General features: G+C 39.6%; 1 protein-coding gene across 1 annotated transcript; it reads right to left on the reverse strand.

Annotated features, from left to right (window-relative positions):
* Positions 1–2,233: 2,233 nt before the first annotated feature.
* LOC122053730 (exocyst complex component EXO70H1-like) lies at positions 2,234–3,956 on the reverse strand. The gene has a single exon (XM_042615709.1). It carries the CDS (start codon positions 3,867–3,869, stop codon positions 2,361–2,363), a length of 1,509 nt encoding a protein of 502 aa, XP_042471643.1. The 5' UTR covers positions 3,870–3,956; the 3' UTR covers positions 2,234–2,360.
* Positions 3,957–11,643: the final 7,687 nt, after the last annotated feature.

Consider the following 11,643-nt stretch of genomic DNA (forward strand, 5'->3'; position numbering starts at 1 on the left):
CGTGATGCTACACTGGCCGGTCCCCAGAGATCCGTATGTACGTAGTCCAGAATCCCCTCCGTCTTGTTTGTTGCCGTCTTAAATTGCACTTTGCTCTGTTTCCCAAGAACACAGAATTTGCATAATTCAAGCTTGCACGTTTTGACACCCTTCAACAAATCTCTCTTGTGAAGTTCTAGCATCCCACGTTCACCCATATGCCCTAGCCGCATATGCCACAAGACAGTACTATCTGATTCAGACTCCACCGAGGCGACTCCACCTACAACTGTAGTCCCTATCAACTTGTTCCTGCTACCTTTTGTCCTTTCATTACCGTCAGAGCTCCCTTGCTGACTTTCATCACCCCGCTCACTGATTTGTAATTACAACCAATACCATCCAGTGTGCCTAGTGAGATCAAGTTCTTCCTTAGCTCTGGTATATATCTGACATCACATAAAGTTCTGATCACACCATCAAACATCTTGATTCTGACATTCCCTATGCCGATAACCTTGCATGATGCATCGTTTCCCATCAACACTGAACCAGAATCCACTGCCCTATAGGTGTCAAACCAATCCTTGTTTGGAGTCATGTGATATGAACATGCAGAGTCTAAAATCCATGCATCCGTCAGCTGCTCCGAACTTGACATAACTGATAGCATATCTCCATCACCGCTTTCTGAATTTTCTTCTTCAACTATGTTTGCAGACTTTACCGAACTACTTTTGTTCTCTGCAACATATTTCTTTATCTCTGGACAATTTCTCTTGATATGACCTTTACCTCCACATTTGTAGCACGTGATCACCTTCTTCCTTCTCGACTTAGAACGAGTCTTGTTGTTGTTGTCATATCCATGTCGAGATTTGCTCCTACCACGCTCTTGGTTGCTATTTACCACAAGTCCTTCTCCTTGAGAAATTTCATCGCTTGTTTTCTTCCTTTGGTGAAAACCTAGCAACGCACTTGTGATCTCCTCCAATTTGAGAGTTTCCTTACCCCACATCAAAGTAGTAACCAAATTCTCGTACGTAGGAGATGAAGGTAGAGAATTCAACAACATCAGCGCCTTGTCTTCGTCTTCGATCTTCACATCAATCCGCTTCAGATCACTTACAATCTGGTTGAATACGTTGATGTGCTGGCTCAGATCGGTTCCTTCTGTCATCTTCACGAATAATTTCTGCTTGAGATACAGCTTGTTTGTCAATGATTTTGACATGTACCGGCTTTCCATCTTTTGCCAAACTGTCACCGGTGACTCCTCGTCCATGACATGGTACATCACGTCATCCGTAAGACAAAGCCTGATTGTTGCTACTGCCTTCGCCTGAAGTTCTTCCCAATCTGATTTCTCCATGCTTTCCGGTTTTCTTTCTCCTAGCGCCTTCACCATGCCTTGTTGCACCAACAAGTCCTTGACCCTTCTCTGCCATAATCCAAAGTTTCCGGTTCCGTCAAACTTCACCATATCAAACTTCGCAGAAGTCGTCCCCGACATGTTGAAGAAATCTGCCAAAAACCTGGAGCTCTGATACCAATTGTTGTGCAAAGAGAGGGCAATACCTCTCAACCTTTCTGAACCGCGGAAGAAGAGGAAGAGAGAAAAGAGATCGCGCGGAACAACAAAACAAAGACGCACAAAAGAGAGCAAACACCAGGAAGGAGAAGAAGAAGAGAAAGAAAAAGAGTTACCGTGGTTCGGCGACTTGCCTACTTCACAAAACGGCCGAAGCTTTATTAGAATTCTCTTCTATACAAGAGAATCACATCTAATGATTCTTGTGTTGTCTGATCTATAATGGGTTTACAATGATCCCTATAAATACTGCTAAACCCCCAGACCCGGTAAAAACGTAACAAAATTTGTTATGAAAAACATAACAAAATTCTGTTATATAAAATCTTAACAGAATTTTATTACGAAAAATTTTAACAGATTTTTCTTCCATGACATTCCTTCATCCAAATATGAGCCACTCGTCAACAACTATGTCACTGAAGATTTTGAGGATTTCTTTACATTCTAACACTGGATCTTTTGCTACTTTAGATGTTTTTCAATCTAGTGAGAGGGAAGCACAAGAAGCGATTAAAGAATTCAACATGTAGCTCCAACAAATTTGAAGTGTATTATGAGGCTATTGAGTCGCTTTTAGAACAAAATGTTTTTAAATTTTGTAAATAAAAAACATTCCCACAACACCTCTCCTCTCTCCTCTCCTCATCAGCATCATCGAGGTGGATAAACAATAGGTTTGAATTTGATGATCGGGATCGAATACCAATTCAATATACATGGAGACGATCTTAGGTGGAATGAATGGTGAATCCAACTAATTCACGGGCACTGTTGCTGCGACGCGGCCCTACGTCATCCGCTCGTATCCTGCCAAGTACTGCCGGACCTTCGCCGCGTGTTGCTCTGCCCGCTGCTCCCCCAGTAGCCCGCAAGATCGCAATCTATTCACTGCGTAGTGGAGGTTGTTCGCCAGGAATAGATTCGAAAGGGCAGCGTCACGGTATAAATTAGCCTTCCGCTCGAGATGACTGAGAAGCGGCTCCAACAGCTTGTCAAGCCGTGCGGCGAATCCCGTGTCGGAGACGGATACCGATGATGACGTGTCGGAGGCAGCGGACTGCGGGGGCGATGGCTGCCATTCGGCAAAGATCTCCATGATGGAGAGATGGTAGTCGGACAGCCGTGTGACGTAGCTCATGACGTGGCGCGTCCACGGGTCAACTCCGCCGGTGGGAATGGGCGACCGCAAGGGCTCTCTTTGTATCGTTGACTCAAAATCGGCGAAGGTACAGCGCGCCGCCTCGGTGAGCTTAGCGAACGAAGCGAGGGCCTGTGTTCGCACAGAAGAGGTGGACTCAAAGGAGAAGACGAGTTCGACCTCCGGCCAAACTTCACCAATGGCGTCGTGCATGTCCAGAAGCCGGAAGAATTTCTCAGGCGACCATTTTGATTTGGCCACCCACTCCGGAAATGCAAAGAACTGAAGGGCGGCATCGCCGGCGACGCTGAAGAAGACGGCCTCTCGGGCAATGTTTGAGTTGGAGAAGACGTGGTCGATGAGAACACGCTCGCGATGAAACAGAGTACGCACCGCGACACGGCAAGCGCCGAGCCATGATCGGATTTTTAGTTCGAGCACAGCCCAGTCCATCTTTTTGATTTGGGGCGAGCTGAGAGACCTGTCGAAACCGAGCTGATAAAGCTCCTCGTCCACGACGGACTTGCGGAGGGTCCGGTAGATTCTCACGCACTCGAAGCCGTACCCTGCAAATACCATGGTATCTGCGATGGCCCGGAGGTCGGTCATGACGTCGACGGCAGCGGCGCGTTCGATCTCGGCGATGGACTCCCTGGCCACGAGACCGTCGGTCTGATCAGGCGAGGCACTTTCATCCCAGAGGTCGGACCCGTGGTCGTCGGAGACGCTGGTACGGGAAGAGCGGACGGATCGGGATTCCGGATCCAGGAGGTCGCTGTTGGCGGCAAGAATCTGGTAGAATTCCTTCTCGAGCCGGCGCATCGCGGCTTGCATCAGGGTCTGCGCACGGGCGAGGCAGGGGTGGGAGAGGCGGGAGGGCTCCGCGGCTGCCGCGACGAAATCAAGCATGCCTCGCTGCAAGTCGCAGACTCGTGCCAAAAAGCGTCGCGCCTCGAGGCGGTCCTCGTGGAAGAGGGAGGTGACATTGGCATAGGCGGAAGAGTCCGGATCCCATTTGACCACGACCACCTCCGCTCGCGCCACCGTCTCCTCCAGTTTCGACGCTTCCTCTGACGAGGAAGACGAAGAATCATCGATACGACGGCGGTGGCTGAAGTACTTACGCGGCAAGACACGCCAGAAGCCTTTCCTCGCCATTGCTCCAACTGGCTACACAGCAAGCTCGTTCGCAGAGGAGTAGAAATGCCGGAGAATTTGCTCCGGGAACGTTGGGTATCGCAGTTCTTGGCTAATTTGATACGCGAGTGATTCAGATATATTTATAGGGATCCAGCTTGGGGCAAGGGAAGAGTGGAGCTTACGTATGGTCTTACGTCACGAGCAACTTCTGACGCAGAGAGGGATGTGTATCGCAGTTGATTAGTCGACTTGATGCTCCTTGCGCAAGCAACTATTTTTCCCGCGTAGTCTACGAAACGGTACGATGAGAATGCTGATGTCATCATCAGATGGGTCAACTCCTCCTAACTTACACAGTATGAACTTTTGAATCTTCCTAAACTCTCCGGAAGTTATTAATAAATCTTAAATCATTGTACTAATAATTATATTCTTAATATGTTAACGATGCTATAATTTTTTTTAATCTTGACTCGTAGCTTAAAATATGAAGATGTTCAAATATTTTTATCCTTTCTGTACTTGGAGGTGGTTTGTCTGTTCTATAAAAATTTTTATCAATTATTGGGTAAAATAGGAAAGTACATATGGACAACAAGATGGTCTAGTACCATGAGTGATTCGAACATGATTTACTTCATTCGTGTTATCCTTGAGACGGATTGACGGAGACAGTGGAAACGAATGTATTCACCTTTTATCATCATGAGTGATTCGAACGTCACATTCATTTATTCACACTATGTGAAAAATCAAACCTTTGTTATTTAAAAAATGCGTCCATTCGTATATCATCACACCAAGCCTCAAAGGGTGACTCATAACTTAAAATAGTAGATTGTGTTGGATCGTTATACACGTGAAATGGGAGTGAATCACATAATTTTAAAAACTTTTCCTTTTAATTTTTTTTTTAAAACAAAGTTTGCGCAGCGGAACAAAAAATACAAGAACTCAAGTCATTTTACTTGTTTCAGAGCCTTCGGCGACGCCTACTCCAAGACTCAGGTCTCTTGGACCTATTGATGGGTAATCCACTAAAGTCTCTTCCGGAACCACCGGAAGAGGGAATCGAGTACAAATAACAGAATAGGAAAGTTTAACAATCATACACTTTTCCTTTTGCAGATATGTAAGGTAAATACAGAATTAAAACCAATTACAAACATGAAGACGTCAAAGTGAGAGATCTCATGTGTCGGTGATGGCCTGTCTACTATAGTCGAGAATGGCAATGTCATAGCAGAGCAGTAGCACGAAGTCGGAGTAGTTGGAATGTCGAACGAATGCGTAGAAGCTTGTAGAAGATATGTATATGAAGCCTTGGTCGAGACCCTCTTTTATTGAGCATTGAAGGTGCTTTCAACACCACTGAAGGCGCCTTTAACCCCAACTATTATCCCCATAAATCCGGCTCTTATTGTCGATGAAACCTTCTGCCTTATCCAGCCGAAGGCGCATCGAAGCTCTCGAAGGCGCCTTCCATCGCCCAGCACAAGGTGCCTTCCTTCGCATGGAAGGCGCCTTAGATAATGTTCATTCGAGGGATTTTATACTCCTTTTACCCTACAAAATGTATTAGTTCAACAAAATAAAGTATACCCTGTAAAATAAAGTTAGTACAATAAAATAACAGTTTATTAATTAGATCCTGTCTATCTAAGATCAAGATCTAGTCAGGGTCTCATTTTAGGTTTCTAAAATAGACCTAAATTGAACCTACGTCTAAAGCCCCGACAAAGACTCATTCTCACTGGAACTCTCTCATCGAGTGACTTACCTTACTTACCATGTAGAATTGCTTGACTCCCTTACAGTCTATCAAGTCTTCTTGACAGTTGTCAGGTCCGCAGACCCAACTGAATTTCGGCCAGCTATCAAGTTCCGCGGACCCAGCCGAACTTTTCGCCAGATGTCGGGTCACTCCTTGGCCTATCTGGACTTCTACACCAACTATTAGGTCCTCTGACCTAGCTGGATTTCAGCCTGGTGTTAGACCGGTCAAGTCTTGTACACTTGGTAGAAGAGTTAAATCATACAACACATCTAACTTTAATCCATTTGTCATTCATCAAAACTCGGGTTTGATCATTGGTGCCAACTGCACCAGCAATCTCCCTTTTTTTGATGTAATGACAACCTGAGTTAAAGTTAGAAAAAATATACAAACATATGTAGTAACAAAAATTACTTTATGAGAAATCTAAAATAAAATAGATAAGTTTTATTCTCTTGATTATTTTAGGGTTAAGTTTTTCAGATTTTTGTTGGTTTTTCTTACTTAAACCCTAACCCTCCCCCTTAAAAAATCTGCATATAAGTATATTAAAGTATGAAATATGGAAATATACAAGTAAGCATATCAAGTAATAGTTTTCTCAAAGGTAAAGTTTTTGCATAAAAACTTGCAGGTTTATTGTAGGGAGGAGGAAATGATTTCAAGAAAATTTTGCAAAGTATTTTCAAATAATTTTCAAAAAGTATTTTTCAAAATGTCTTTCAAAGCAAGTTTTTCAAAACCAATTTATAAAATAGTTTTCAAAACATTTTACATAATAACTTTGTAAAACATTTTCAAAGAAATTACCAAAGAATCTTTTTAAAGAAATTAAGGAAATTTTGAAAGGAATTTTTAAAATTTTGCAAATGGTTTTCGAATGTTTGAAAATTAAATGTTTCAAAAACATTTTGTAAAGATAAACCTTCAAGAAATTTGCAAACCATTTTTCAAAGAAATTTTTAGTACACTTTTCAAAGGTAATTTTGAAAATAATTTTTAAGGTAGTATTGCAAAGTAATTTTTAAAATTTAATTTTTAGTGCAATTTTTGAAAGTAAATTTTTCAAGACAAATTTTGAAAAGAATATTTTTAACCAAATTTTCAAAGAAATTAAGTAAATTAATTTTGAAAATATTTTTTAGAATAAAGTCAAAATATTTTACATGGCTTTTTCAAAGCAATTTTGAAGTATCTATTATTTTTCAAACAAACAAAAGTAAATTTTAGAAAATAAGTCACTGTGAAAATTAAGCAAGAGAAGTAAAATTTTTTAAACAAGACATTGTTAAAGCAGTTTTCAAATATCCTCCCTTGAACTTGATATTGCTTTAAAAATAATAATATTTATCTAAAAATTATCCTTAAATATCAAATCTTTAGTTACTAATTACCAACCATCAGAAGATAGTATTGTTCACTTGATTAGTCAAGTTAAGTACTAATGTTCAATTAAAAATTTGCTGAAAAAGGACTACTTAACTTAATCAATGTATTATTGTAGTTTTTACCCAAATGTATATTGATGCACTGATATAATCATCGGAAATCTAGGCAAGAGGCCTACACATCTCATGTCATTATAAGTTTTTAAATACACAATCAAGGTAGACCTAGTGTGTTTATGAGATGCTCACTACCTAGATCTATAGGATCATTCTTTCTAGGGATTTATTCTAGACTAAGGCTAAAGCAAATTTTGAAACACTAGAGAAATGAGAATTTTTAAAGGAATAAAAAGATAAGAGAAGCCTAGAATTTGCAAAACACTTAAAAATTATTTGATAATAAGAGTCCCAGTCTATCATGCACATTCCTAATCTTCTTCGTAAGTTACTAAATTTAGATTCTGACAATAGTTTAGTGTAGATGCCAACCAAATTTGACTTGGACTCAATATAGTTGAGTTCAATACCTCCTTTAGTGATGTGATATCTAATGAAGTCATGTTTGTTTTCAATATGTTTAGTTCTTAAATGATATATTGGATTCTTAGTTAAGTTAATTGAACTTACATTATCATTAAGGATTTTTATATTTTTATATTCTAAGTTAAAATATTTTAATGTGTGTATCATCTATAACAATTGTTCTACACACTCACCCATTGCTATGTACTCGGTTTCAGTAGCAGATAAAGCAACACAGTATTATTTTCTACTAAATTAGCTGACAAGTGATGATCCAAGTAATTGGCATCTACCACTTGTACTTTTATGATGTAGTTTACAACCCGTATAATCTGAGTTAGAGTAATCTATCAAATCAAAATTAGATGTTCTATGGTACCAAATTCTCACATTTGTTGTGCCTTTTAAATATCTAAAAATTCTTTTAACATTTGTTAGGTGAGACTCCTTAGAATAGGTTTAATATCTAGTATGCATACTAACTATATATAAGATATCAGGTTGACTTACAGTTAAGTATAAGAGGTTGCCTATGACATTCTTATAATATTTTAGATCCACTGATTTCCTTTTGGATCACTATCTAAAGTTGTGTTGGTTGCCATTGATATTTTTATTTCTTTGGTATTTTTCATTTCAAATTTTTTAAGTAATTCTTTTGTGTATTTTTGTTAGTAAATATAATTTCTTTCATTTGTTTGTTTAATTTGTAAGCCTAAGAAATATGTTAGTTTACCTACTAGGCTCATTTCAAATTCTTGTTTCATTAAGGTTATAAATTCTTATAAAAATTCTAAGTTTGTTGAACCAAAATTGTATCATCTACATATACTTGGGCTATAAAAATATCAAGCTTAAGTGATTTTATAAACAGAGTTGGATCAATTAAACCTTGGTTAAATCTTTTAGAAATTAGATGGGATGTTAACTTTTCATACCAGAGCCTAGGTGCTTGTTTAAGATTATATAAAGCTTTATTTAGTTTAAACACATGGTCAAGAAAATCTAAATTCTCAAACCCAGGTGGTTGGCCTACATAAACCTCTTCTTTTATTAGCCCATTTAAGAAGACAAATTTTACATTAATTTGATAAAGTTTAAATCCTTTATGGGCTACATAGCTTAGTAGCATTATAATAGACTCAAGTTGTAAGATTAAGATGCGCTGGGGGGGGGGGGGTGAATAGCGCTCGTGACTTTTTCACTAGTTTCGGAAAACACAAAGTATTGCAGCGGAAAATAAAAATAGAGTGGAAGCAAAACAATCTCTAACACTTTTCTTTTACTTAGTTCGGAGCCTATGACGACTCCTACTCCAAGGCCCACAATCGTCGATCACTTTCGTTGGGCAATCACTATAGATTCCGAGAATTACAACTTGAAATACAATTTCTATATAAATTAAGTGAAACAATTAAACATATATCGATAACTTTTGAGGATCTTAGAAGGTCATGCTTTCTGTCATCGGAGTCGCGTCACTCGATCACCGGAGTTACGTCACGGAGTTGCAGGATCGCCTTTTAGAGTAGTGCATTGTAGAGTGATCGCAGAAGTCAATGACTCTAAGGCTCAGCTCGAGACTGCTTTATATAAGCTGTTGAAGGCACCTTCAAACTCCATTGAAGGCACCTCCATCTTGAATTTTATCCCCAACTCTGCAGTGCCGATAAGCTCCGCTTTATGCGAAATTCATTTGTTTGAAGGTACCTTTAAGCTCCATGGAAGGCGCCTTCCATCAAGCATCCAAGGTGCCTTCAATCTCCTTGAAGGCGCCTTCATGCCTTGCTACACAAGGCCTTCGACTAAGGCACCCGAGGCACCTCCAACAACCCCGGAGGTGCCTCGGACACTGTTCATCTTAGCTTTTCCTCGTGAAACTCTCTTCCTGCAAGGCATATTAGTCTACAAACAATGTATACCCTGTAAAACAAAGTTAGAACGATAAAATATAAATAACATAAGTGATTGACAATCTTCGGACTGTCCGGTTCTGACTTTTGGATTTCCAAAAAATCCTAGGTCAAATCGACGCCTACTGTTCCCTCTTCGGAGAACGTGTCCTCACCTACTCCTCTCAGGAGAGTTTACCTTTTGCCAGACCGGTCCTCCAGACTGAATGTACTTTTGTTTAGTGCCTAAGTCTTTAAGACTTTTCCGCTGGACGTCCGATCTCTGACCTGTCCAGTCTTTCACCTGGTCCGTGACTACTAGGATTTTCACCTTGAGTCCTTGACTCTAGGATTTCTCCCAAAGTGCTCAACCCGCCAAAACTTTCCACCTAGGGTTAACACCCCCTAGGACCTAGGGTTACCTCCCCCTAGGGTTTTTCCACCTGCCTAGAATCCACTAGGACTTTTGCTTAAGAATACTTAGGACTTTCCTATAAGCTCATTCACACTTGTTAGATAACAAAACATCTTAACTTTGGACTCTTTTCCAAAATCAAAACTTAGGTTTGATCGTCTGGTGCTCCCTGCACCAACACAAGTATGACTATTTGGGGCATAGGTTTCATCATAGTCAAATCTCTCTACTTGACTAAATCTTTTAGCTACTAATTTAGCTTTATTTCTAACAATCCCCCCACTTTTACTTAGTTTATTTCTAAACACATATTTTGTTTCTATGACCTTTTTATGATTAGAAAATAGTACTAAATCCAAGATTTCATTTCTCTCAAATTGGGACAGTTCTTCCTACATGGCAATAATATAGTCTGGGTCGAGTAGGGATTCTTCTACTATTTTGGGTTCAATCTTAGAAATTAAAGATATTTGGCTTAGGTTTTTGAATGATGATCTAGTTTGAACCTTTAGGTCTGGGGCACCTATTATTTGTTCAGCTGGATAGTCTGAACTAACTCTTATTGTTCTAAATTCAATTTGTCTTTGGTCATTTTCCTATGGTTGATTTGGTTCATCTTCGTGTTCATCTATTTGATTTTGGTTTTCACTTGCTCCCTATAGTTCCGTGCTAGACCTAACAAAGTTTATTGGTTGGTATTGAGTTTGAGTTAAGTTAGATTCGTTAAAGTTAGTATTTTCATTAAATTTCGCATTCGTTGTTTCCTCAATTTTTAATTTAGTCTTATTGTAAACTCTATAGCCTCTACTATTTAGTGAGTACCCTACAAAGATTCCATTGTCTACTTTTGAGGTAAAATTTCCAATGTGTTCTCTTGTGTTTAATATGTATACTGGACATCTAAATACCTTAAAGTATTTAATATTAGGTATTTTATTATAATATAGTTCATAGGAGGTATTGTTATAATTCCTGTTTATTGTCACCCTATTTTGCACATAGCATGCTGTATTTACAACTTCAACCCATAGATATTTGGGTAGTTGGTATTCATTAAGTATTGTTCGAGTTACTTCTTATAGTGCTCTATTTTTTCTTTCAATTATTCCATTTTGTTGGAATATTTTAGGACATGAGAATTCTTGATGATGATGCCATTTTCACAATTTAGTAAACCTATGTGTAGGACCCTTGGCGATCGACTAGAGAGGGGTGAATAGCCTACACAATAATAAACGAACCTTTCTCGAACTTTAAAGCTTTATTAAACTAACACTTGTATAAAAATCAATACAAACTAATTAAAAAAAGAAGAGGCACAAAAAGAGTTACTTGGTTTGCAACCAGCGGATTGCTAATCTAAGGAAATCAAAGCCAACTAAAATCTCCTCTGGGTGGAGAAGCTTTTTACAGCATTTAAATCTCACAACTACAAAGCTAAACTAAATTAAAATCAATTACAAGTGTTGTGTTTAGCTTCTTGGATGAGGGTTGTATTTATAGCCCTGATCGGGGCGCCTGGAAGGGTTCCAGACACCTAGAGGAGGATAAAATTTTATCCTCGTCAAGACAGCTCGTGCCATGTTATGTTTAGCTAATTTTTCAATTTTGAGTGCCCGAAAAGGTTCCGGGTGCCCAGATTGAGCGCTTCCAACTCCCTCGAGGTGAGGCACCCCAGGGGCACCCAGGTGATCAAGGCGCTCAGATCACCGGCGCCCAGAATAGCTCTTGGCACCCGAAGTTCGGGCGCCCAAAGCACAGTCAACCGTAGGTTGACTTTTCCTTTGGATCTTCCGCT

The sequence above is a fragment of the Zingiber officinale genome, chromosome 3A, assembly GCF_018446385.1.
Source record: "Zingiber officinale cultivar Zhangliang chromosome 3A, Zo_v1.1, whole genome shotgun sequence".
Lineage (NCBI taxonomy): Eukaryota > Viridiplantae > Streptophyta > Magnoliopsida > Zingiberales > Zingiberaceae > Zingiber > Zingiber officinale.

Excerpts from the sequence above, each read along its gene's own strand:
- LOC122053730 (XM_042615709.1), bottom strand. The coding sequence starts at position 3,869 with ATGGCGAGGAAAGGCTTCTGGCGTGTCTTGCCGCGTAAGTACTTCAGC.